The sequence below is a fragment of the Eptesicus fuscus genome, chromosome 15 (assembly GCF_027574615.1).
Source record: "Eptesicus fuscus isolate TK198812 chromosome 15, DD_ASM_mEF_20220401, whole genome shotgun sequence".
Lineage (NCBI taxonomy): Eukaryota > Metazoa > Chordata > Mammalia > Chiroptera > Vespertilionidae > Eptesicus > Eptesicus fuscus.
The window spans coordinates 42,917,044-42,944,542 of record NC_072487.1 but is presented as its reverse complement, the minus strand read 5'-3'; the positions used below and the strand labels follow the sequence as shown (position 1 = coordinate 42,944,542).

The 27,499-nt window shown below is 46.9% G+C and overlaps 1 protein-coding gene across 5 annotated transcripts in view; it reads right to left on the bottom strand.

The window, feature by feature from the left end:
• LOC103286511 (TLE family member 4, transcriptional corepressor) overlaps positions 1-2,768 on the bottom strand; it is a 163,989-nt gene extending 161,221 nt beyond the window's left edge. For 2 of the 5 annotated variants that reach the window (XM_028146281.2, XM_008142049.3), the window contains exons 1-2: positions 1,764-2,767; positions 785-882 (exon numbers count right to left, since the gene is read on the bottom strand). In XM_028146281.2, the coding sequence (XP_028002082.1) occupies positions 785-882; positions 1,764-1,808 (143 nt within the window). In that variant the 5' untranslated portion in view covers positions 1,809-2,767. Of the gene's footprint in view, positions 1-784; positions 883-1,195; positions 1,390-1,763 lie in introns of those variants that run through there. The other 3 variants (XM_028146273.2, XM_028146274.2, XM_008142048.3) reach the window with 2 other exon arrangements.
• Positions 2,769-27,499: the final 24,731 nt, after the last annotated feature.

Sequence of the window (27,499 nt, the reverse complement as noted above, 5' to 3'; positions counted from 1 at the left end):
AAGTCCCCCAAAATGTCACAAGGGAATTTTTTCTTTAATGTTCCACGGTGAGATTAATGAAAATATGAATCAAGCCATCCCCTATGAATGATGTCTTCTTTTTTTCCCTCCAAAACAGAGACAAGTTGAATACCACCACCCAGGGGGCAAAGTGTGGATTGGGTTCAGTGACTTGTTTTGGTTCTTGCATTTATAAAATAAGAATTACATGTCACTTAGAAGCCAGTGAAAGAAAAATATTTCAAAAGCCATCGAAGCCTACTGATCCTTTCCAAAAAAATAAAAAATAAGAAATTCTTTTTTCATCTTAAAAGTAATGAAATCGCTCACTTGTGACTTCCCAGAGCTCGCGGCTCATGGTATTTCAGTGAAATGGCAGAAAGAAGTGAGAAGGAATCAAGCCCGGAGTAATAAAGAACCAAGGAAGTCAAAAGGCCCCAGAATCTTCCCAACCTTCCATTCTCCTGGCCCCAATAATCAATACCGAAAGTTTAGCCTCAGCGTTTTCCAAGTCTCTCCAGTTTCAATTGTTCTGCCTCCTTTTTTTTTTTTTTTTTTTTAATTTACGGGAGGGAGACGGGAGGAAATGCTTAATTTCTTTCCACCTGCCTAAGAAAAAGAGGCCTTGACATGCCCTTTCTGCCCACAAGGAAAAATTATAGTAATGCATTTGTAGGGGGGGGGGGGGGACCGATGGGGGGGGGGTGTTTGTGTGTATATGTGGGGGAGGGGGGGAGACAAGAGCTAAGCAAACAGGAGGATCAGCTAAAGTAAATATCATTACCTGTGATATTGAGCCTGTAAAAACTGAAACTCTTCCTTAATCCGATCACAGGACTCGGATATTGTAAATTTAAAGGGTTGAGCAGGCTGATGCGGTGCCTAAAGAACAACAATAAAATATTTAATTAGCCCACATCACAGGCGAGGCCAAGAGATGGGAGAAAACACACCACGCGGCGCTCGCGGGGGGGTACGGGGGGGGACAACCGCTCAGGCAGGCAAAGAGCGATGAAAACTCTCCTCCCGCCACCCCCACTTCGCCGCACAGCCCCGCAGGAGCCGGTTTCGGGTGACCCCGGGCCCCCGCGTCATCCTACCCGCCCCGGACGCCGCGGGTGGGAGACCCCGCTCCCCTCCCTCGCCGACTGCGTGCGCCCAGGGTCCGGCGCACCCAGCCACTCGGTCTCCCCACCCGGAATCGAAACTGGCCCGTCGGGGGGACTCGCGCCATGGCGTCGGGCCGCAGCCGGGTCTTAGGGAGGGCGGGACGAGGCCACCACCCTCTCCGGCTGGACGGCTAGCTGGCTCGCTCGCTAGTCCCCAGGGCCCGAAGCGGTAGGGGCCGGTGCCCCGCACTCCCGAGCCGCCGCCGGACCAGCCGCGCCGCCGCCGCCGCCGCCGCCGAGGGCGCCCTCCCCGCCCCGGCGCGGAGTCGCGCCTCCTTCATCGCTCGCGCCCCCCCCCCCCTCCCCGAGTCGGGGCGCTGGGACGACAAACGGCTCCGCACAGCTTCCAGGGGCTTCAAAGACAACAATAAGAAAATGGCTACAACTCAATTGCCTCTCGGCACCCCCTCTTCGAGAGTGCCACCGCGCGGGGGGTGGGGGGAGAGGAGTGGCGGGCAGCTCCCCGAGCGGGACGCAGGGTTCGAGCCGCCCTCCACGCCCCTGCGACCACAGACGCAACTCGGCGCACTAGGGGCGACGCGGGGCATCTCACGCCGCCTTTGGCGAGCCCGCGCCCCCGCCGCCCGCACTCACCGGGTGTCTGGTCTGCGGGTACATCTTGCTCAGGTCGCGAATCATCCAAACCGATTTAGTGGGCTGCGCTGGGCAGAGGCGCGCGGCTCATTGGGTTTAATGGCCCGGAGGAGGAGGAGGAGGCGGCGGCGGCGGCGGCTGCGGCCGGCCGGGTCCGAGGGGCGGCTCGGGCGGTCCCGACCCCCGCCGGGTCTCGCGTGATGCGGGCAGCAGGAACGTACAGCCGAGGCGGCGGCGGCGGCGGCGGCGGCTGGGTGCGGGCGGGCAGCCGGGCCGCTCCACATTCCCTGCGGGCGTCACTGGCCCGCCGCGGGCATTGTCCGGCGCGCGTCTCTCGCGGCAACGCTCCGACGTTCGCTCCGCCGAGCCCGGCGCCGCAGCCGCGCCGCTCACCCGGCCCGGAAAGTGAGGGCTTCGTGCCCCAGTGCCCGCCGGCAGCGACGCCCGCCTGCTCGCTCGCTCCGCGTCCCACTCCAAACTTTTTTTTTATTTGTCTTTTAATTGGTTGTTATTCCTTCGAATGAATGATCGCTCTCTTCTTTCCTAAAAGCAAACACAAACTCCTTTGGTTCGGAAGAGGTCTCGGCCGTGCTTTTTGGTTTCTCTGGAGATTTTTTTTTTTTCACTTCACAGCAACGATCTTTTAAAAAGGCACCTTTTAGCTTCTTTTACCACATCTCATTTCCTTATTTTTCTTCCTTCCTGTTTTCTTGTCTCTTTTTTTTTTTTTTAACCCCCAATTGAAGGGGATTATAAAAATAAGAGTGAAACGCTTGCGGCTTTTTAAAAAAGTCTCTCCCCTTTGAAACTCTGCGAACACCACCTCAAAATAATATACAAGTGTGTGAGAGAGGGGGAAGACAGCAGCCAACAGCCCAAACAGCCGCTCAGAACAGCTCTAACAACACGCTCTGTGTAGGTGACTTCTATGACCAAATTTAGCATCAGCTAATCATTAACATTCTGATACATATTCACAACCGTCCGCGGAGGGACCGCGGGGCATCCCGGGAGATGTAGTGCGCCCCTGGCGACTACAGCTAAGGATTCGGCCAGATTGACTACAATCACCGGCCCGCCACGCGACCGCTCTGGGGCGCTCTCCCAGCGCCCCGCCCACCCTCGGCTCAGTGGGCGTCTCCAGCAACCAATCAGAGATGGCTGAACATTAATCGCCGTTCTGTGTTACTGCCCATCATTTCACTGCTGACAAATGGCGAGCCAGGGGGGTGGAGCCGGCCGAGCTGGAACCCACGTGGGGGCCGGGCGTCGTCCGTAGCTGGGACCAATGAACAGAACGAACTGGGGCTGGCGTAGGCGGGGCGGAGTTGGCCGGCCCTAGGCGGAGCTGCGCCTCGGCTGACGTTCCTGAGCGCGAGCGTTCGAACCCGGCAAACATTTGTTCAGCTGTCAATCAAAGTAACGTGGGCCTGGGAGAAGCGGCGGTGGCTGCCGCTGCTGTTGCTGCCGGCTGCCCTGGCTGCATCTTCAGCATGGGTGTTGGTGGCGATGGTGGTGGCAAAATAAAGAGGGTGGAGTGGGCGGTGAGACTAGAGGTTAGTCTCCTTCCGAGTCCCGGACTCCCACCGGCCCCCTCCCACCCAAACACCCCATCATGCCCATGCTCCACGGTCCTGCCAGGAATGCGGACTAATTAGGGTCCAATGTCTCCTTAAAGAGACAAGCTCGGCCTTGTGTAACGCGCCGAAACCCCTGTTGAGACAAGAGAGGGAGGATCAGGCCGATCCCACTTCGTTCGGTTCACATCAATTTTACGCGCCGCTGGAGCCGGCATAATTTTCCGTGTGAACGCGGACTCGGGCCCCGGTGCTTGTTTTGAGCGGGCGACCGAGCTGCGAAACGCAGACCCGGACCGGAGGCGAGGGGAGCGGGGGAGGGGGGGGGGCGCCTCTCTGAGCCCCGAGGGGGGCTGTGATTGCCCTTTAACCCCCGAAGCGGAGCCGCCTTCCCCAAGCCACTTTGCAAGGAAGTGCCCCAGGATGCTTCCTTCGCCTGGGAGTCTGGGGGAGGATGGAGGGGGGGGGGGGGGGGGTGTAGCCAAAGAGTACTGGGGGCGAGGGAGGGGCTGGAGGCCTGTGGCAGGGGTCGCTGGATTCCCAGAGAAACTTTGTGGAGGGAGCTACCCGCACCCCGCAAACCGAGTCGGCCCGCACTAAAGCGGTGTCAATTGAGTGCCAGCCCCCGGCACTGGGGAGAAAACGCCACTGCGCACCTTGAGATGCTCCCTCCCCCAGTTCAGGAGGAAGAAGACTGGCCCCTCTTTTTCCTGATTTTTGGAGGAACTAGTCACGTTTGTCGTGGTTGAAGAGGACGCGTGCCTGGAGATGGACGGTCTGAGGACCTGAGGGTCCACCGCCGCGGGGAGCAGGGCTGGGAAGGTGGAGGTGGCCCCGGGACAGAGGCTGGGGGAGGGGCATTCTTAGGGGCAGGGGCTAAGTAGGTGGGCGAGGACTCGGTGGAGAGAAGGGTCAGCCCGGGGCAGGCACGCCTCCACCCTTAGTCCTCATCCAGAGGAGGCCTGAAGCTCGCAGCCTTTCCCGGGGAGCCTGTAACTTTTGGGGGAGGAAGGAATTTGGAAAAAGTCAAGTCACGGATTGACTAATTTAAGAGTCTGGCTGGGTTTCGGACATTCATTTCTGGGCATCCTTTGCCTACACTAACTTGAGACATTGGCCAAGATGGTTTATCATTAGTGGAAAACTATTCTCCTTAATGATATCCCTTGCCTTAGTGGACAGATCAAACAATGACCTAGCCCATTATATGAGCCTTTCTCTGTGTTGTGCACTATGGAGGGCGGGGGCAAAGGAGGGCTATGGCGGTCTTCAACTTCCTCTAATAAGTTTTTTTTATTATTATTGAAATCCTGGAACTTGAGATCACAAAATGTTTCAATTAAGCAAATATCTTCTCCATCCCCAAAATAAGAGGATGAAGAGCTCCGTGGGCAGTTTTCTGAATCTTCTTTGTTCAATACCCCACCCATGGCTGTTGGGCACTTGAAATGTGGCCAGTCCAAAATGATACGTGCTGTAAATACACAGACACCACTGTTGAAGTTAGTACAAAAATAGGAAAGTGAAATAACCCAATAATTTATAATAATTGCATGTTGAAATTCTGATTTTTAAAATATAATTGATTACATGAAATATATTACTAATATTAATTTGTATATTTTTTTTTACCCAGATACTAGAAAAAATTAAATTACTTTACGTGGCTTACATATTCCCATTGGACAGCACTGTTTTGAAACCTCTGCAAGAACCAAAAATTAGATTAATGATACCATTTCTACACTAGAACAGTGAATTTTCTAAGAACATCAGCAAAGACCATGTTTTAGTCTACAGTTGATAATTCGTTGCCACTGAAGTTTTTCAATAGTTTCTTAGGTCACCCACAGTGCCTCTGTAGAAAGTTCCATGTTATCTGTTCTTGCCAGAATCTTAGCAAGTTCCATGAGAAGAGGGACCTGTTGTGTTCATGGCTGCATTCCAAATTCTAGAATGATGTCTTGCACATAGTTGGCACTCAGTAAATATCTGTTGAAGGCATTCTGAGTGAATGCCACATTGTGTCAATGTAGGAAGTTTCCTCATCCTTTGGGCCACACTTCTTGAAATTCTCTGCAGTCCTTTCCCAGGACAGGGAATGAGAATCCTAATGAAAGATCCTCAAGAGCTATTGAAAGAGTCAGAGGACAAAGGGGAAAACTTTGCTCTGTTAGGAAGTATCAAATCACTGGTAGCAGGATCATTTCTCCTAAACTCTCTCAACAGTTTGTGTCAACGGAAGAGTGTCTAGAGAAATGAGGATGTTTTCTTTATTTTTTGTAATAGTTTTAAAATACAGCACTTAGCCGAAACCGGTTTGGCTCAGTGGATAGAGCGTCGGCCTGCGGACTGAAAGGTCCCGGGTTCGATTCCGGTCAAGGGCATGTACCTTGGTTGCGGGCACATCCCCGGTAGGGGTTGTGCAAGAGGCAGCTGATCGATGTTTCTCTATCATCGATGTTTCTAACTTTCTATCCCTCTCTCTTCCTTTCTGTAAAAAAATCAATAAAATATATTAAAAAAATAAATAATAAAATAAAATACAGCACTTAGATATGTGTCACATTTTGCCTACAAGACAGATCTACATAACCTACAGTGATGCCAAGTGAAGCAACCGATGGCTCAGCCTGGGCCCAAACATAAAGTGGTGCCCACGGTTGCATTTGTCTCTTCTCTATGCTGGTGCTTCTCTCACTGTGCTTCTCACAAACTGTTGAGCCGAGATGTGAAGTCACTTGGGTGCTTGTTTTATCCCTACTGCACAGTGGGGAGCTTCAGAAGTTCCATGTGGGAGAGCTTAGCAACAGCATTCATGTTGGAAACTAGGCCTGAGGGTTCCGATCCTAAAGTGGAGTATACAAGCAAGCAGTTGTTTTTGCTTATGTTATATGTTACAAATCATTTATTCTTCCATCAAATATTTATTGAGCACCTAATATGTGCCAAAATAAGGGACCTGAACAGGCTATTTTTATTTATTATCTGAGTTCCAAATGCATCCTCTTTGCCTGCTCTGTGAAAATGGAGCTGGGCCTTTTAAGTAGTTTCCTTTGCCAGCTGGTGCCAAAGCTTTGTCAATAGAGGCACTAGAGAAACATTACAAGAGGAAAGAGTTTTGCTTCTGGGTTCTGGTATGCAAGCCAGACAGGTTCCTATAGCACAGGTGGCAATCAGTGGCACCCAGCAGCCAACAGCTTCCTTAAGTGGTTTTGGAGTTGCGTACCTCTGATGACACATCTCCCTGAATAGCTTTCCCTGGTACCCCAGAGAATGAATTTCCAGTAAGTTCTGGAGTGTTGATTTCTGGCAAGTTCCAGAAGGCCAATTTCCAGCAGGGTCCATCTGCTCCAGCTGTGTGTCCTCAAAAAAGACCTGGATTTTAGCCATAGGGGTGGGTAGGTTTTGGGGAGGCGCTTTCTTGAGTCCTCTATATTGGCCCCAGGGGTAGCAGCTGCTCTTTATATCTGCTCTTTCTATATTCTTTAGGGCTCTCTTTACTTCTTACTCATCAATACTTCTTTATTCCCATTTCTGGTTATAGTTAATAATTCTGTATATTGAACTTTCCATGCTCAAATTACTGTGTGCTTTTTTCTCCTAATTAAACTTAGACAGATATAGTAAACAGCATAAGCAAAGTCTCTTCCCTGTTGGGCTTACATTCTGATAAAGGGAAGTAGACAAACAGTTGAACAAGCAGCATAATATGAAGGCGGCAGTATGTGCTATGAAGAGAAATAAAGCAGGGTAAGGGGATAGAAATAACGAGTGGTGGATCTTGGACAAATGGGGAATGGTGGAAATCTTCTCAGAGAAGTTGACACTGAGCAGAGGCCTGAATGTCAAAAAAGAGCCATCGTGGCAGAGATCACTGAGAAGCAAATTTCAGGTGGATGCAAAGGCTTCATCTCCAGAAGTACTGGTGAATGTGAGGATTTTTAAAAGATTGGTGTGTGCCAGAGTAAAAATAGTGTAAAATCAATTCACAGTCATATCTAGGAATCCAGATCATTTGGAACTTCTTATACCTGATAAAGGCATTTGTTTTATATTCTGAGTGTAGTGGAAAGCCATTGTTGGGGGAGGAAGGATTGCAAGCAGGAAGTAACAGGATCATTACAAATATGTGGTGTATGAGTGCCCTTATTCACATTTGGCCTAATATTAAGAAACACCTTTTTCCATATTAAAGAATAACCATTATTTTTATTTTGAGCAGTGATACTGCCACTGCCTAATCCCCACTAATGAGTGGTGGGTAAATTTTGATTTGCAATTCAGACATGTCAAGCTCTGCTTTGAATATACAACTGGAATAGCAATGATCTTAGAGAATCAAGGACATGATCCATTTCCAGAACAGTAATTGACTTGACACCACCTTCCCTTCTATGAGAAGATGGACATAACTGTATCCTATACTCATTATTTTAAAAGATTTAGTACATCAATGTCCATGAGAGAGCCAAATTTCTGAGCTTGTCTGGTTACACTGAGCCTTATCTTTGCCAACTGCCTCTATGTTTAGTGGTAGGGATTGCCAAGCTGTCTTTTTGTTAAGATATCTATCTCTTCATAACTTGATGGATAAAAGGCAAGTGGACACCCATTGCTTTTTATTGAGTGGGGGCACTAGACTTGGGAGTAGGGTGGATAAATTTGCACAGGGACCAAGGAGGTTTCTGGAAGAAAAGAACTCTCTTTATTTAAGTGCTACGTTGTTTGAATCCCTTGAGATGGTCCTTATTAAGTCTGCTGGCAAGAGGGAACACTGAGGCCTTATTTCCCTCTCCCGTGGGTTGGGGTGCAGACAAGGTGGGGTGTGGAAGGTTGTCTATAACTCACCATGAAGTCAACAGAAGAATGGACCTGTTGACTAGGCTCAGCCTGAGTAGCTACAGGCAGGGAGTTGTGGATCTTTCTTATTCTGAAAACTCATGGTTGCAGATGGGCATCCCCTTTGGGGGCTTACTCATCTGGCACTAATAGCGTGCTTTGGGATAAATGGCTGAGTGCATAAGGATGATAAAGGTCTTATAGGACCCCTGTCTTCAATAGTCACACCTTAGATCCGCAATCATCTTGAGTGTCTAAGAGGAATCCAGGACTTCTAGTTAGTCTGTACAATTAATTGTCAATGTTTAAAGCATCTGTGAAGTTATTTATACTCACAGCTGATAAAGCAAATCATATATAAAAATACATTATGAAAAATAACTCATGCTCAAGAAAAACTCATGTTACCTTTACTTTCCTTGATTCTAGAAGGTATCTTTAAGAATGCTTTTCTTTTCCATTATCCTACCTTTAAATAAACAAGATAGTCTTATTCCCACTTTGAAGATTAGTCAACTGAGGCTCAGAAAGAAGTTTGCTTGCCTAAGGTTATATAGCTTGTAAGTATTGAAGCAGAGATCAGAACTTCTGTCTCCTACCTCCTTATTTCATTCCTGCATAAAACCAGAGTTCCACAAGTGGATATTCAATTAAAGTATGCAATGTAAGCATTACCCAACTCACCTGCATGCTTTACTCCTTTTCAAGCAGATGTTTTATTGCTTAAGTGGGAGTAGAGGATGAATCAGGGAGATGACTGTGTTGCAGCTGCCACTGGGCAAAAGCTAAACCTGAGGATCCCCAAGGCCGCAGGAAGCAAACCTGGTTCCCTTCTTCCTTCCCTCCCTCTCTCCAACCTCCAACCTGGGAGTCTCTGAAGGTGTGATAAGCATAGTTCAAGAGAGATGAATGGTGCTTAAGCTCTAGTCCTTTACTTTCCATTATCAGCAGGGTTCACACCTATTCAGCAGCTCTCTCCATGCTTTCACACAGGCTCCCACTCCTGCTAACTATCACAACAGCCTGTAGGGCAGATATTACAGGAGACAAACTGTGTATTTACTTTCTGAAATGGGTAGCGTGGGAATGGGGTAGGTGTAGGAAAGAATAACTAGATACCACACTGCTCTGTGAGAGAAAATTTATGTAAGTCCAGTATTATTTTCCCTGAAACGGGCTCAAACTATAACCTACCATGATCTGGTTAACTTTGGTTAGTCCCTTTAACCATTCTAATCTCATTCATATGGTATCTCACCCATAAAGGAGGTATGATCTTTAAACCCATCTCTGCTAAATGCAAATATTTGTAGTTCTAAAAAGGTTTCATTTTATAACCTGAGAATGTTACAGAGAATGGATTTTTATCCAAGGTCATCTGTTAAGCTTGATCACTTCTCCCTTCCCCCTTTTAATACCTCCAAAGAAATGAACTTCTGGAATGAATATCATTTGGGGAAAGTGGAAGCAGACACATTTTGTTAAAAATTGATTAGTTCTCTTATAAAGTGATCAAAACAGAAAGGATCTATAGTCTTGATGCTAGGATGTGGGTTCCCACTGCTATAATTTAATTCAGGACTTGTCCTCAATATTATGTAGCCTGGAACAATTCTGGTAAATCACATGATTCCTTTAATAGAAATCCGGTAAGAATAGTGTGAATGAGCCATCATTCACAGCATAATATCTAGCCCAGTGCACTATTACTTTTAGAAAAGATTATAATATTCTGGGAAATTTTCATTCATGGAGATACCCCACTGCTTCCACTGCTTAATTTTATATAGAACAATATTTGAATGCTTTTATTATAGACTAGAGGCCCGGTGCATGAAATTCGTGCACTGGTGTGGAGGGGCATGGCCTGCGGGGATCGGCCCACTGTGGGAGCGCCACTTATCCCAGTCAGCCGAGCAGCTGTGAATCTGCCCTCTTAGCGGCTACAGCCACTCATCCTGGTCAGTCGAGTGGCGCTCCCATTGTGGGAGCACACTGACCACCAGGGGGCAGCTCCTGCATTGAGCATCTGCCCCCTGGTGGTCAGTGCACGTCATAGTGACTGACTCTCGTTCTGCCGTTTGGTCCCTTTGCATATTAGGCTTTTATTATATAGGATTTTTATAAATATGTCCACAAAAGAGACCATTCGATACCTTATATCAGGCATCCTCAAACTACGGCCCGCGGGCCACATGCGGGTGTTTTTGCCGTTGTTTTTTTTTTACTTCAAAATAAGATATGTGCAGTGTGCATAGGAATTTGTCCATAGTTTTTTTTAAACTATAGTCTGGCCCTCCAACAGTCTGAGGGACAGTGAACTGGCCCCCAGTTTAAAAAGTTTGAGGATCCCTGCCTTATATATATATGGATCATGAGTGTTTATATAGTGTTGTCACATATTATTATATCTGGTGAAATGTAAAGGCATTGAGAGGGAGCAAGGGTGGGTATTACAATCCCCATTTTACAGACTAGGAAAATGACAGTCAGAGGAACCAATGGCCTCTTCAAGTACACAGCTAGTAAGCAAGCAAGCTGGAAATCAGAGTTGAGCTTTCAGATTCCACTTCTTTCCACTACACTACAACTTCCTTTAAATGACTCACATCAATTATAATGCTTTGTGCTTTACAAAGTGTTTCCACGTGCCTCTTCCTTTCTTACAAACCCTGTTAGGTAGGGAGAGCAAGTATTGCAACCATCTTACAAATGTGACACTGTAAGTCTGAGAAAAGTGACTGACCTGACTTGTGTGTGTATACAATATAGCTACACATCAATTCTATAATCTATATTTATATGTACAGCATATTGATATAAAATAATAATAACTAACATCCTAAAATGTATGTAGTCAGAAAGGTGTTATCAGTATATCCCATATGTCAGTTAACTGGACTCTCTCATCTTCCAGCCTGCTGGATTCCTTGCTCTTACAGCTCTTACAGGAATGATTCATCATCAACTATGTACCATCAGAGACCCAACATCCTTCTCTGTAGCTCAGGAATTCTGGAGGGGCTCTCTTTCTCTGAATCACCACTGGCTGTGATCTCGTGCTTCTAATGAAAGCTTGATCTTCACTCTGCCTCCTGCTTATCTGTCTCTTTTCTATACCAGGCTACACTTCAGGATATTCTTCTACGCTTCAGAAATACCCTCGATAGAAACTGTTTATGAAGCACACTTTTACTGAAGGTTTGGATGATGGAGAAAGTTAACGCAGAAGGGCATCCAAATGAAAGTAGACTATTAACCATCCCTGTCCCTTGGTTATCTCAGTCCTGTTGAACTGCTCAGTCATGGACACCACCCAGCTTTGTTCCATATAGCAAATCTTCCTTCATCTCCCCTCAGCACATAGGAAAGGTCCCAATAAGTGCCTGGCAAACCTCTCTATTATGCAGTTCCTGCTGTATGCTGCTTTTGTAGCTTAGGATTGATTTCTGAATCTGATGGATTTTTTTCAACATCTGTATATAAAAGAGAAAAGCAGAAATACCTTGCTCATTCTCAATTTGTAATCCAAATCAAGACTTTTTAAAAATAATCCAGTTTTTCATAACCTAAATAGAAATTAAGGATTTTTAAAGGGAAGCCATGCTGGAAATCATTTTATAATCTCCAGGAATGACATTCATCAAGGACTTAAATAGCAGCATAGACTCTTTTTCCTTTGCAGGCTTAAGAAATTTGGCACTTATGCTTTCTTGAAAGGAAACGGTTTGTTTTTAAGTCCTTGGAGGATTTTATATTCTTTGAAAATTGTAAAATATATAATTAATCATGTGACAAATGATATATTATGATGGTAATTGTCATGTAGAAGTAAAATTTAATAAGACATTTAAAATGTAAAATGAAGAATTGTCAAATGTTTATTGCAAATTGTATTTAGAAACCTTTTTATAACATTTAGACTTCTATGCAGCAATCAATGTTCTCTAACAACTTGCTCTCAAAACAGTAAACATGTGAATCATGTTGTAAAACTTAGATTCAGAAATGTACTCTAAGCTCTAAAAATGCTACCTAGTAATAACTGTACTGGCAAAAGGTATGCTAACTGTACATTTTCAGTCTGTTCTAGAATGTTTACAATAGCCTAACACAAACAACCATATTTAACATTAGCTTTTGAAAGTTCGCTTTTTGTTGAATGAAGTATGTTAGTCACATACATTTTTGAATTATTTATGTAATGCTTAGGAAAATTTATCATCAAAGTTGCATCAAAGTAATTTAATTAAATTTTCATTATCTGTATAGCTACTGCATGCACAACTAGAACTTTACTAATTATTAAAACCAAATATATGTGAAGTCATAGCTTATGGAGGAAGAATTGCCAAATAAAGTACTATCTGTCCATTCAGCTGGAAATTTAAATAGTGGTTAAAAAAAAAGGGGGGGGAGGAGAGGATGTGTACTTTTGGTTTTAATCTTTTAAATATCAAGACAGGATGTTGGAAAGCCTCTGATTTCTATTATGAACCTTGACTCACAGCCTTCTGTTATATCCTAGGAATGAACTGTACTTATTCTACAGCTAAGTTGCATGTAATCAGTCCCACCGGCAGCTAACATTTACTGAGTGTGCCAAACATGTCAGATAAATGAACTAATAGAATATCTTAATCTTCATCTCATCTTCACTTTAAAGGTGAGTCCATGGACTCTTGGACAGGTTCCCTAATTTGCATAAATTTCCCAACCTACAAATAGAGGAGTAAGATTTAAATCCAGGACTGTTTTACTCTAAAAGGTTTTTTGTTTTGTTTTGCTTTGTTTTTATTTTCAGGGCGTAAGCTGTGGTTAATGATACATTTTATGTATCTCTCTATGCTGTGGGATCTTCTTTAGAAGGATTTTGATATGACCCAGTGAGTCAACAAATGGTTGCTAAATTTATATTTCCTCCATTGAACAAGATTAAAACCTAATTCAGATTGTTTTCATGTTATGATGAATAAATAAATGACCAACTCTATAAGCCTATCTTTTTATTTTTTAATTCTCAACCAAGGAATAATCACTAAAGTTAATGTTTAAACAATAGAACTAGGAGCCATACTCCAGTAATTATCCAGAGCCCATCCAGCATATTACTCTGGGACTCTGGAAATATTTTCCAAGTTTCAGGCATGGTAACATGCAAAAATCTACACACACACACACACACACACACACACACACACACATATATACACACACATGCCTATGAGTATCAACATTTGATTTCATAGTTAATGTTCTGCACTCTCATGACTGTGTCCCCAAATCTTTAATTACAGAGGAAAACTGATAATACTTAGTAATATAGTTAATTAGCTATATATCTTATATGTAGACCAATAAACAGTGTTCTAATGTACTTGTTTTGACTAGATGAATAATAAGTAAAGCAAGAACAAGACACCATATTGTTCGAGAAGAAGATCCTTGACACATTTTAGGTTGACTATTTCATAAAGATCCTTTTTCTTAGCAAGGTTCACTTGAGATAGTAGTCTAATGTAAAAAAAAAAATAGAAAAGGAAAAGAAAAAGAATATCATGTTATTAACTATTATTTTGCTAACAAACTTAGATTTATGAACATTATGTCAGAAAAATCAAAATTTCATATCAAAGTGGAGGACAGAAATAAGCCGAATTCAAGTGTTTGTGTTCTGAAACGCTGCTGAATACATTGTCCGGATTGTACCACAGAAGGCTGAAAGCAAAACACGGGTGGGTCTGTCAAACAATCCCTGACTCTGTTTATAACAACTGAAGCTGTGCCTTTCATATCACAGTCCCATCAGAAAGGGGAGGGGGAGGAAGAGATAAGCCCATCAGTGAAATAGTAGCCTTTAACAACAACCAGTCGCTTCCTGCAATCAAAACCATGCTAGCATGTGGCTTGTTCAAATAAAAATTACTGGACTGGAGCCAAACAAGGAAAAAGTAATTGATAATGTGGTTTTTCAGAAACCATCCATCCATCAAATGTGTCAGTCCTTCATAATACTTTATTTCCCTTCTGAACAAAGATCTTTAAAATTCATTGTGTGCACTTAAAAACAAAGTGTCCTTGTGCTGGTTTATAAAGATTCTCTTTTTAGTTTGGGTTTGTTTTGTTATTTGATTACATTCCCTCCCATCCTGCATTTTTTTTTCTTTCCAGATAGTTGCTGGAAATTTCTGCCATTCTTAAACAAAGCATCTTTGTGCTGTATCAGCTTGCATTTTCCTTGGATTGTATTTGGATGATGCCTTTTCACTGACTTCAGCACTGGAGTATTGTAGCCACAGCTTTAGTAAGTAGACTGTAACAAACAGATTCACTGGCCCTTTTGGTGTGTTGCATCCTATTAACCTGCTGGTGGAAAATGCTACTCAGAGTAAGGCAAAGGAGCAATTGCAAACAGGAGAAAAAACTGATGAGGAAATACTGGATCATACTTGCAGCCGGAGAAAGCCATTAACAGCTCATATGTACATATAGCTGTGTGTGTGTATGTCTGTGTATGTGTGTATACAGGGTGGGGCAAAAGTAGGTTTACAGTTGTTCATATGGAAAATAATTAATAATACAAGAATAAAATCTTACGTACTAACAACTGTAAACCTACTTTTGCCACACCTTGTACAGGTAAGTTCCAGCTCCAATAATCCTTCCAATATATGTGAAAATCTCTCAACTAAAACATTTCATTCATTTTAGGATCCTAAATATCAGTTTGCAAAGCTGATGAGAGTTTGGGTCACCATCAGAATCCTAAAGATATGTCTGTAATGTGAATTTCAGCAACATTCACTCCCCCTCTTGACAATTTCCTTATTCAAGTCAAGCATTCTAGAGATTAAGTGCTAACAGACCACATGCGCGCGCACACACACACAATTTTGTCCCAAAATATGCTACTCAGAGTAAGGCACAGGAGCAATTGCAAACAGGAGAAAAAACTGATGAGGAAATACTGGACCCAAAAGGATTTTGTCACAGTCAGTGTAGTCTTGAAAGCCAGGTTTGGTTGAAACAAAGGACTTTCCAAATTCTTTGTATCCTCCCATCAAGAGCTAGGTGTGGCTGAGTGGATGAGTTTCCTACATGAGCAGGGGAAGCTAGGTGGTGAAGCTTGCTGCCCCGGGGTAGCAGGAGGATACAATGACAAGAAACAAAAAGCCCAAAGCTTATCCTTCTTGGCCTAGGGGATTGTGGAGAGAAGGAAATGAGAGAGGAAGGTTAGTAGTGGTCTGGCCTGTGACTCTGTATTTCTTCTTGAGTCCAACATTTGGTGGACAGGAACATAAGTGATTCACTGATTTGATATACTCATATTTTCACATTTTTACATCCCTGAAACCAGGATTCACTGGGATGTGTCATAGTTTCCTAGACACTGTTATTTTCTTGATGCCCAGTTAGTCATTTATAAAGGGGATCCGTTAAGATAAAAAGGAAAAAAACTATGTTTTCTATCAATATCTGATTTCTACCAAAAGTGAAAATGTGATTTGAGAATCTCAGAATAATGAAGAGACTACTCTCAAAAAGTCTAGAATATAGAGTAGTAATATGAGAACCTATATAAATATAGCATAAGTTACCCATTAACCTAAGAGCCTATGAGAAATCATCTTTCAACTATGCATAAATTAGCAAATTGTGATTCTATGGCCTATTCTGTAGTATTAATGGTGTTTCAATTGAATCAAAGGATGCTGTCTCTATTAACATTGTTTCAACATCTTAATAGCTCTCCTTGATCCTGATTAAGAAAGAAGCAGATGCTATGGGTGGGTTACCATCCTTTTGATGGTAACAGTTAAATACATGTGAACACAGAAGTATCAGAGTTGGGGAAAATCATTGTCTGCTTGCCAAAGGGCCTTTTCAAGATATAATGCAAAACAGTAAAAGAAAAAAATGAGCAGATGTCAGGGACATACGGATAAGTGCATTTTGAGGGCTTGACAAGACAAGCACTTTGCGGAAGAGGTAAGCAGGATTGGGAGAGGGATAGAAATGGCTCCCTGGTCCCTCTTGGACATGTCAACTCCAATGATTTGCCTCTGGTATCTTAAGTCCTTACCTGTGCCCCCCTGATGGCTGTGGCTCGGGGAGAGAAAGGTAGTGGGCACCTCCCACCCTTGCTCTGGAGTTGAATACCAGGGTCTCATCAGCTACTGGGAAATGCTTCTCTGGGTGCTGAATGTAATCTGCTTTTATTCTTCCTTCAGCCCGGTACTCCAGATTCCTGCAGCCCCAAAAGGTGGGTGTGCTGGGTGAACAGAGTATCCACTGAATGGATGGACCATTCTCTCACAATGAGAGAGAATACATTGAACATCCCTTTTAATGCAAATGAGTCCCCTCTTTAGAAAGCTTGGCTTATTGACTAAAGACCATTATCACGGTGAGACCCAATGAGAGGAAGCAGTTAAACATGCTCTTTTTCCCCTTTTGTGTTTATAGCTGCCCAGAAATGAACATCAATATTTAAATGTCTGAATTATCTTAGGCTTGTAAAAAACCAATTAGCTGCTCCCTGGGCTCAGTGTTTGGGGCTTCCTCCAGGCAGGGTATGGGACTGTTTAGCTCTTGCGGTCAAAGGCAGGGAGCTCAGGAGAGGTCAGAGTGGCAAGGGTCATTGCTGGGTTAGTGGGCTCTCCTGGGACCATCTATCCTGAGGGGGGCAGGCCAGGGCGGGGTCAGGACTCTGTGGCCGCCCTTGTAAGGCTGTCAGGAAGGATTTAGCAGGATTGTTGGCAGGGCTTGGAACGCTTGGCCAGCGTAGCTGCGTCACGAAAACACATTACAGCCTGGAGCCCCTTTTCTGGGCAGTTTAGGGCCATCTCTGCCTCCAGGTACAAACCTCTGGGCTACCTACAGTAATCTAGGTTCCTCTGAAGAAGTAAGTCCACCTCTCCAGCCAGAGCTTACGTGTGTGTATCGGAGAGGAGGGCTCCATATTCAGACTTAGTATTCCCTCTTGCTTGGCATGACCTCCACTCATATTCTAGAGGGAGTGCACCATGGGGACTAAGGCTCGTGTTCATTAGGAAGGTTTCCCACTTCCTTTGTGGTCCAGATTCCCATGGTTTCTAACTCTCAGAGGGCCATGATTATTGTCTCTTTTGTAGTAGATTCTTTTTTTTCTGGCAGACATCACTATTTGCCCAATTCTTCCTTACTAATAGAACTCCATATCTGTTGGTGGCAACAAAGGACCCAGCCGCAAGTGGGATACGTGATTCCCAACCTCCATGGCAGCTGGGAGTGGTGAAAGAAGAGTAAGCAGAAGATGCCAGGGCAATGGTTTCTGGGGAAGATTTATGTCCCTTATCCAAGAGGACGGACGCAATGGGCCTGGCTCTTCCTGCCTTGGCCTCAGACGTGTTGTCTGGGGCTGTGATGGGATCAGCACGTGGCTGATCAGAGTACAGAGGTCAGAGGCTCGTTCTATTTCTTACTTGCATTTATTCAACAATTATTTTCTGAGCACCTGCTATATTTCCAGCTCAGTGCACAAGACACAGACACAGGGTCCATATTCATTTCTCCTATCAGGTATGGCATCACCCAGGGTTCCTGTTTGTACCAGAAATTACTGGGATAAATACATTAAAATATAAAATATTTTATATTTCATAGAAGATACTGGATACTGGAGAGTTGCACTTGGAGATGGAAACGGAAGACAGGGAGGGAATAAAGACATCAGGAGGCACAGCCCTGGTCACCCCCAGGAATGGTCAAGTTAGAATCAGGTCAAGGCCACCATAAGGTGTGGGCCATATCTATTGCTGCTGCTGACCTCCACTCATATTCTAGAGCCAATATCTCAGAAGCAAGCATCCGATTCTGATGAGCTTTCTCACAGGCGTGCACATTGGCAATTTCAGAAATGAGAGGAAGCAGGATCTGATGCCGCCACCCTTGCCCTACTTTTTGTGGATGGGAGTATTGCACTCACCCTCCCGCCAAGGTCACACTCCCAGTGCCCAAGGACAACCCCCAAAGGAGATAGTAGACTCTGGGAAGAGGGATCAATGTTAAGTAGCCCAAATAAAAAAAAAAGTGCATGATAGCAAAAATAGTTTAGAGTATTACAGTTTTCAAAGTGGAAAACAGTAAAAATAACTTTCATACAGTATTTTAAAGGTTTCAAAGTACATCTAATTTTCACAAGAATGAGATATAGGCAGAGCAGGTATTATATTTGAGCCTCAAAAAGATGATATTATTTTTATAGCATATAAAGTGTTCAGTTATTATCTGACTTTTTATTTTAAAAAGAAAGAGATGTATAACCTTAAGTCTGGGGCAATTTGGAGGGCAAACACATGTTTCTGTAAACAATGTTGATTTATTTCTACAAATGAACTAATTTACCAACAAGTGAAGGTATTCTATTTGGAATTTTAGGTGGTTATTTTTCATATTAGGCTCTTCTTATATTTTATTTCAAATGCTTATCAAATTCTCAAATTCTTTGCAAAGACAAAGCCACCTAGCAGACCTGATCTTACGCCTAATTGGTAAAGAACAAAGATGGGGAAACATGACATATGTCTTGTTACTCTTCTCTCTCTTGACCTTTGCAGACACAGCTAATTAATCATGACATTCTTTCTCATGAGCCCAGACGTGGCCTCAGAATCCCTCTCAAGGCAGCACTGAAAGCAGCCCCACCCATCAATCAGAATTGGCAACCCTAGAGGAGCAGTGTTCTATGTAGAGGCATAGGAGTCAGGGATTTCTTTTGTTTTCCCAGAATGTGGGTGTTCTGGGAAGAGCACCCTGCTTCCTCGGGATAAGGCTTCCAAGCATGTGGTTCAAACCCTGGGCTGTGAAGCAGATTAGAAGTTATTGGTTAGACTGTCGCCTATGGTCTTTGGGCATCCGAGAGATGTCTATCTATGAAGGATGTTGAAGGATGTGGTAGAAACATGTCATGCTAGTAGAGTGAGGGAGCTAGCTCTTAGGGCATTCAGTATGGTGCTGCTAGAGAAAGATGTGCTTTGGCATGTTAAAGGCAGACCTTCAAGAAAGAGAAATGTCTCTGTTAGGAGAATCCTATTTTATCCCTCAGCAGCAGTCCTGTTCTGCAGAAGTTCTAACATTGATGCAAGTTGCAAAAGTCCATTTCTCAGCCCAAGCTAAAGTGGGATCCTGGGAAAAGCTCAGGGGAATCAGGAAGTCTGATTTCACCAGCCCTCCCTAGTGTTAGCTGGGGTGAGAGGAGAGGTTAGTTTTAGCTCCCTTACCTGGAGATAGAGGCAGAGATCTAATACTTACTTACTTTATCTATCTATCTATCTATCTATCTATCTATCTATCTATCTATCTATTAGCAGGGAGCACAGTGGGGCAGTTTCCCACCTCTCTGCTCCCTTATTATTTATTTATTTATTTATTTACTTACTTACTTATTGTTAATCCTCACCCAAGGATATTTTCCCACTGATTTTTAGAGAGAGTGGAAGAGAGAGGGAGGGACAGAGAAAAATATCCATGTGAGAGAAACACATCAATTGGTTGCCGCCTTGCACTAGTCCTGACCAAGACCCAGCCAAAAAGGAGCCATGCCCTTGACCAGAATTGAATCTGGGACCCTTTGTCTGCAGGCCAACACTCTATCCACTGAGCCAAACTGGCTAGGGCAAGATCTAATACTTTAAACTTTAAAGACTGGGTAGATAGAGGCTAGGAGGAATAAGTGACAGTGATGTTTAGTTCAAATATCAGTCTGGACTACATTTCTGGTGCTGGTTAACAAGCAGTTATGATATTGCCAGAGAAATGTCAAATCTGAACACAGGAGCCAGTGATTGTGTAGGCCCTAGGAAAACCCTTAAGCCTCTGATCTACAACAATTGTAGGTGAGCTGAGTGGTTAAAATGTCCAAACTTCCCAAAGCCTCTGTCCCTTCTCTTGAGGTTGCTGCTAAAGATAATGGAGGAGGAAAATTACCCAGCTGGCAGAACCTGAGCTACCAGATTGGCCAATTAAAGAACTCAGCATACTGCCAGGGAAATGATTCACCAATGAAACCTACCAAAGTCATCATTTATCTTATTATCCCTGACCAGAAGGATTTTCTTTTTTTGGGGTGGGTGGGTGTGGGGGGTTAGGGGTAGGAGTGGGATAAGGAATGCTGGAATCCACCTCTTGCGAAGGCCACATAGATATGCTAGGTGAACCAGTTAATAATGCAGATTTTTTTTTCAATAGATGGAGTTACACATATGTTGATATATATGTGATTTTTATATGTATGCTATTTTGTTGTATTGACAGCAAGCTTCAAAACTTCATATGTCAGATTTGCTGAAGGTGTTAACATCATAGATATTTTTACACTTAAAAATGTCGAATTTCTTGCCAAAAAAAGAGCATTTGCAGCAAGTTTTAATTCATTACTTTATTTTGAAGAAAAAGTTATCTTATAATTTGGGAAGCTTATGGTGAACATGCTCCATCTCAAGATACTTGTGAACGCTGGTCTAACCGCTTTAAACGTGATGATTTCAATGTGAAAGACAAAGAATGTCCAGGTCAACCGAAAAAAGTTTGAAGACCAACAATTACAAGCATTATTGGATGAAGATGCATGTCAAACTCAAAAACAACTTGCAGAAAGATTAAACATTGCTCAGCAAACAATTTCCAATCATTTACAAGCAATGGAAAAGATATTAATGAAGGAAAATGGGTGCCACATCAACTGAAAGACAAATGGAAAACTGCAAAGTCATCAGTAAGATGTTGTTTCAACAGCATGAAAGAAAGTCTTTTTTTTTTTGCATCTAATTGTGACTGGCTATGAAAAGTGGGTTTATTTTGAGAATCCCAAATGCACAAAAACATGGTTGATCCAGGTCAACCATCAACAGCAACTGCATGGCCAAATCACTTCAGAAAGAAGACAATGCTCTGCGTTTGGTGGGATCCGGAAGGTGAGGTGTATTATGAGCTTCTAAAACCAGGTGAAACCATTAATTCTGATCACTACTGACAACAAATAATCAATTTGAACCACGCTTTGGTCATGAAACGGCCAGAATGTTCCAGAAGACATGGCAAAGTAATTTTGCTTCATGATAACGCACCATGACTCACTTCAAAACCATTTAAAGACACCTTAAAAGATCTTGCCTGGGAAGTTTTAACCCACCCACTGTATTTACCAGACCTTGCTCCTTCAGATTACCACTTGTTTCAATCAATGGCACACCCACTTTCTGAGTAGCACTTCAAAACAATATGAAGAAGTAGAAAATTGGGTCTCTGAATGGTTTGCCTCAAAACAAGAAAAGTTCTATTGGGATGGCATCCACAAATTACCTGAAAGATGGAGGAAATGTGTAGCTAGCAATGGACATTACTTTGAATAAAGCACTTTTGATGTTTCTCTTGAAATTATCGTGTTTTCTTTTATTACAAAATCCGTTATTATTAACCGGTACATGTAGTAATTCCTAAGGGCAACTCCCAAAGGCAATTGGAGCAAGGATCAATAGCAAAGATCAGTACTGTGTAGCATTTGCCCTTGCATGTGGCTTCCCTATCTCTTATTTCTAAGTGGGAAGCTTTGTTTGAGTGGCATCATTCTAATTTTATGCCACATTAAATATTAATATCAAAAAAGTCACATTTGTACCTAATGGACAGGAACAGACATCACTCTATGATACTGGACAATCAGCTATTGAGGTGGGCTGGATATATCTATGTTTATATGTGGGATTATTGCATTTGTAAACTGGAGGCTATATTGGTTATCTATTTCCACAAAAATTTTATGAACATGCAACCACAAAATCCAGTGGCTTAAAACAACAACCATTTATTTAGTTCATGAGTTTGTGGGTTGGTTGGGTAATCCTTCAGTCTTGGCTAGGCTTGACTGATCTTGGCTGAGCTCACTCATGTGTCTATGACTCAGCTGGTGAGTTGGCTGGGGGCTGCCAGGTCTAAAATGACCTCACTCAACATGATCTGCCTCCAGAGTTTTTCATCCTCCATCAGACTAGCCCGAGCTTGTTCTAATGGTGGCAGAGTTCTAATGGAAACAACAGAAGCCTAGGCTCAAAACTAGCCCTGTCACTTCTGTCCTATTCTATTGCCATAGCAAGTTACAGGCCAGCCCAAATTCAAAAAATGGGGAAATAGACTCTACCTCTTTTTTTTTAATCCTCACCCTAGGATATTTTTTCCATTGGTTTTTAGACATAGTGGAAGGGAGGGAAGAGGGAGTGGAGAGAGAAATAGCAACATGAGAGAGACACATCGATTGGTTGCCTCCCGCATGCATCCTACTGGGGCGGGGGATTGAACCTGCAACTGAAGCACATGGTCTTGACCATAAATTGAGCCCTCAACCCTTCGGTCTGAGGGCTGATGCTCTAACCATTGAGAAACCGGCAAGGGCTAGACTCTACCTCTTGATGGAAGTTGCTGCGAAGTCACATAGCAAAGGGTATGAGTAAGGGGCAAGGCGGGGGATGGGAGCCATTTTTGAAATCCATCAACCACAGTGGTTTGGGGGAAATTACCTATAGTGTATGAGAGAGTTAGGTGGCCAAGAGAGGGACAGTGGTGGAGATTTATCTCTAAGATCTGCCCAGGACTCTTCTTTTTTTTTTTTTTTTTTTTTTTGGCGTTTTTATTTTTTTATTTTTTTTTTAAATTTCTTTATTGATTAAGGTGTCACATATTTGTCCTCATCCCCCCATTCCCATCCCACCCCTCTCCCCACGCATGCCCCAATCCCCTGTTGAACTTAACCGTTGGATAGGCTTATATGCATGCATACAGGTCCTTTGGTTGAACTCTCCCCCTCCCCCCCACCCTCCCCCTACCCTCCCTTACCCTCCCTCTGAGGCCCGATAGTCCGATCGATGCCTCCTTGCTTCTGGTTCTGTTCTTGTTCCTCAGTCTATGTTGTTCATCATTTCCTCTAGATGAACGAGATCAAATGTCACTAGATATATACTAATAAGAACTGAATGTGAGACGAGCAATAATATTTATGCTGACAGGCAAATGAATCAATCTGTAGCGAGCTTCCCCCTGGACCAACAGTTCTTTTGAGACCCAATTTCGATGCCCAGTAGTTCCTTATGTGTACATGTCATCACTGACCCCTCAGCTCTGGATGGTGGACAAATGGTGGTAATGGAGGTCCGACTCCCTCTGGTTTGGTCTCGGCCGAACCCAGGGGCACGGCGTCACCTGGACTAAGGGGCACGTGGCCTCACCCATACCCAAGGGGCGCGTGGTCTCACCCGGGCCTGGGACCCAGCCTCACCCGGATGGATCCAGGGGCGTACGGCCTCACCCGGACCCAGGATCTGGCTTCACCCGTACCCAGGGACGCTTGGCCTCTCCCAGACCCAGGGGCACGTGCCCTCACCCGGGCTTAGTTGCACAAGGTCTCACCTGGATCCAGGGACACATGGTCTCTCCCGGACCCAGGGACGCTTGGCCTCTCCCAGACCCAGGGCCACTTGGGCTCACCCGGGCCTAGGTGCACGAGGCCTCATCCGGATCCAGGGACGCATGGTCTCACCCGGACCCAGGGACGCTTGGCCTCTCCCAGACCCAGGGCCACTTGGGCTCACCCGGGCCTAGGTGCACGAGGCCTCACCCGGATCCTGGGACACATGGTCTCACCCGGACCCAGGGATGCTTGGCCTCTCCCAGACCCAGGGCCACTTGGGCTCACCCGGGCCTAGGTGCACGAGGCCTCACCCGGATCCAGGGACACATGGTCTCACCCGGACCCAGGAACGTTTGGCCACTCCCAGACCCAGGGCCACTTGGGCTCACCCGGGCCTAGGTGCACGAGGCCTCACCCGGATCCTGGGACACATGGTCTCACCCGGACCCAGGGATGCTTGGCCTCTCTCAGACCCAGGGCCACTTGGGCTCACCCGGGCCTAGGTGCCCGAGGCCTCACCCGGATCCAGGGACACATGGTCTCACCCGGACCCAGGGACGCTTGGCCTCTCCCCGACCCAGGGCCACTTGGGCTCACCCGGGCCTAGGTGCACGAGGCCTCACCCGGATCCAGGGACACATGGTCTCACCCGGACCCAGGGATGCTTGGCCTCTCCCAGACCCAGGGCCACTTGGGCTCACCCGGGCCTAGGTGCACGAGGCCTCACCCGGATCCTGGGACACATGGTCTCACCCGGACCCAGGGATGCTTGGCCTCTCCCAGACCCAGGGCCACTTGGGCTCACCCGGGCCTAGGTGCACGAGGCCTCACCCGGATCCAGGGACACATGGTCTCACCCGGACCCAGGGACGCTTGGCCTCTCCCCGACCCAGGGCCACTTGGGCTCCGGGCCTAGGTGCACGAGGCCTCACCCAGATCCTGGGACACATGGTCTCACCCGGACCCAGGGACGCTTGGCCTCTCCCAGACCCAGGGCCACTTGGGCTCACCCGGGCCTAGGTGCACGAGGCCTCATCCGGATCCAGGGACGCATGGTCTCGCCCGGACCCAGGGACGCTTGGCCACTCCCAGACCCAGGGCCACTTGGGCTCACCCGGGCCTAGGTGCACGAGGCCTCACCCGGATCCAGGGACACATGGTCTCACCCGGACCCAGGGACGCTTGGCCTCTCCCCGACCCAGGGCCACTTGGGCTCACCCGGGCCTAGGTGCACGAGTCCTCACCCGGATCCAGGGACACATGGTCTCACCCGGACCCAGGGATGCTTGGCCTCTCCCAGACCCAGGGCCACTTGGGCTCACCCGGGCCTAGGTGCACGAGGCCTCACCCGGATCCAGGGACACATGGTCTCACCCGGACCCAGGGATGCTTGGCCTCTCCCAGGCCCAGGGCCACTTGGGCTCACCCGGGCCCAGGTGCACGCGGCCTCACCCGGATCCAGGGACACATGGTCTCGCCTGGACCCAGGGGTGTGTGGGCTCTCCCAGACCCAGGGGCGCTTGGCCTCGCCCGGGCACGGGATCCAGCGTCATCCAGGTCCAGGGGCACTTGGCCTCACCCGGACCCAGAGTCCGGCCTCACCTGGACCCAGGGGCATGTGGGCTCAGCTAGACCCAGGGACGTGAGGCCTCACTTATACCCAGAGGCGTGTGACCACACCCGAGCCCAGAGGCGCGCAACCCCGCCCGCACCTGGGTCTCAGCGGGGCCCCGTCTTCCCGATCCCAATTCCTGCCGGTCAATCCCCCCTCAGCAATTCCCCTGGCCATCCTTCCGGAGCTCCAGTATGGCTGCTGCAGAACTCGTCGGGCGGCGGCTCGGCGAAGCTCCGGTGCACCAGGTGCATGGCGGTGGGCCAGTCTGGCGTCGCTGCGTCGGCCCTTGGGTCTGCATCGGTGGCCGGTCGCCGAGCATGCGCACCTGGCCGCTTCCGGGGCGTTGAGATTCTTGACGGACTCAGAGGTCAGCAAGCACGGAGTCTCCCACCCCATGTCTCATAGGGGCTCGTCTGTTTGTGCTTGGCTGCCAGTGGAGCCGTCCCCTCAGCCGGAGACCGCCGGGGGAACTGCGCCGAGTACGTTCCAGGCCGCTGTTGTATCGCCTGAGCCATAGTTCTTTTGTGTCGCCTGAGCCGTAGTTCTTAAAGTGTGGTCTTTGGGTCACCGGCATCAGCATCATCCCACATACCCCTCTTTTATTCTAGTTGTAGAGCATCTACTCAGCCAGCCCTATGGTGGTCTTGGATGGTGTCTGCTCTGCTCTCTTGTCATAGTCTCAAAGTTGTTGTGGTAGGCAACAATCAGGCTTCCGCCCTATGCCTCCATCTTGGTCCTCCTTTGTATAGTTAAGTCTTGATTGTTGTTGGTGTCACTGGGGGGGCTCTCTTTGTCTATAAAGGAAGAGTTGCTGTGCAGGAGACACGTTTATGGGCCGGGTCTTGGTGCAGCAAAGCTTTGGCACTCACTGAATATTCCCGTTGAATGTGTCCCTTATGCACGTGGTTGAAATCTGGTGTCATCTCCCACAGACCACTAGATGCCCTCGTTTCTGGGTCTCCAATGGGGTGTAGATCAGCTACTGCCTTAGGCACTCAGCAAGGATTACAGCAAAAACTGTAGTTTCTTCCTCCTGTCTGAGTGGCCCTGGAGCAGTCCGACTAGAACAGCAGATCTTCTGGTCCGCTGCCAGAGGGCAGGCCACCCACATGCATAAGCCGTTGCTTGGGGCGCAGGTGTGCCTGCAAGACTTGCGGGGCAGGTCTTCAAAACGTGCGGGGCGGGTCCCAGGGCGGGGCGGGGTCTCAGGGCGCCAACAGGCCATGGTGCGGTGAGCCTCGATGGCTGTGAGTCTGGTCCTTCTGCCTTCCATGTATCTAAGTCCCCTCGTTCCGCACTCCAGCGCAGCAAACACTGATTGCTGGGCGCACCTCTGCAAGAGTCCCGCCTCTCCCCGCAGGCATCTGGGTCTCCCGGGGTTCGCCAGAAGATGGGTTTCAGGGTGATGGAGAGCTAATCTCCCTTAGGTTTGGAACAAAAGCCCCTTTCCCCCGCCACCAGCCAGACCCATGCACCTCCACACCTCATCCCCTCCGATTTCGCTGGGTGCGAGGCAACAGAACAGCCTTTAACCTCCGCCGCCATCTTTTTCAAACTTCTCAATTTGTACTTCTTAATCCCTTCATTTCAGACAACTCTACTGAAGACTAGCGCCGCCGGGAGGTGCACGGAAAGGGCGCCCGGGCCTCCGTCCGGTGCGCGGTGCGCGCGTCCCGCGGAACCAGGCGCGCGAGGGCCGCGCGGCTGGGACGGGCGCTGGGCGGCCGCCGAGCTCCAGGCACCGCCATCGCCGCGTTCCGGACGTCGCCGCCGCGGCGTCCCCCCAATTTATACTTCTTAATCCCTTGAATTCAGTCAACTCTACTGAAGTCTAGCGCCGCCGGGAGGTGCACGGAGAGGGCGCCCGGGCCTCCGTCCGGTGTGCGGGGCGCGCGGCCCGCGGCACCAGGCGCGCGGGGGCTGCGCGGCGGGGACGGGTGCTGGGAGGCCGCCAGGCTCCGGGCGCCGCCGCGGCGGCGGCGGCCCCAGAGTCCCGGGCCGGGCAGCCTGCGGGGGCGGCGGAGTTGCGAAAGTGAGTGAGTTTCCCAGGGTTTCGCCCGGAATGGGGTTCAGTGCAATCGGAGCCAGTGCTCAGCGCACTCCGGAGCCTTTATCTCCTTCCTGCCAGTGAACTCCGGCCAGGTCATCAGCCGCCCCCTCCTCTCCGGTTCCATCCTCCCCGCAGGCGCGTGTGCTCGTGTCTCCGCCCGTTTCTCCATACCTCAGGCTTTTACGGCTTCCCCGACTGTCCCCGTGGCCTTCT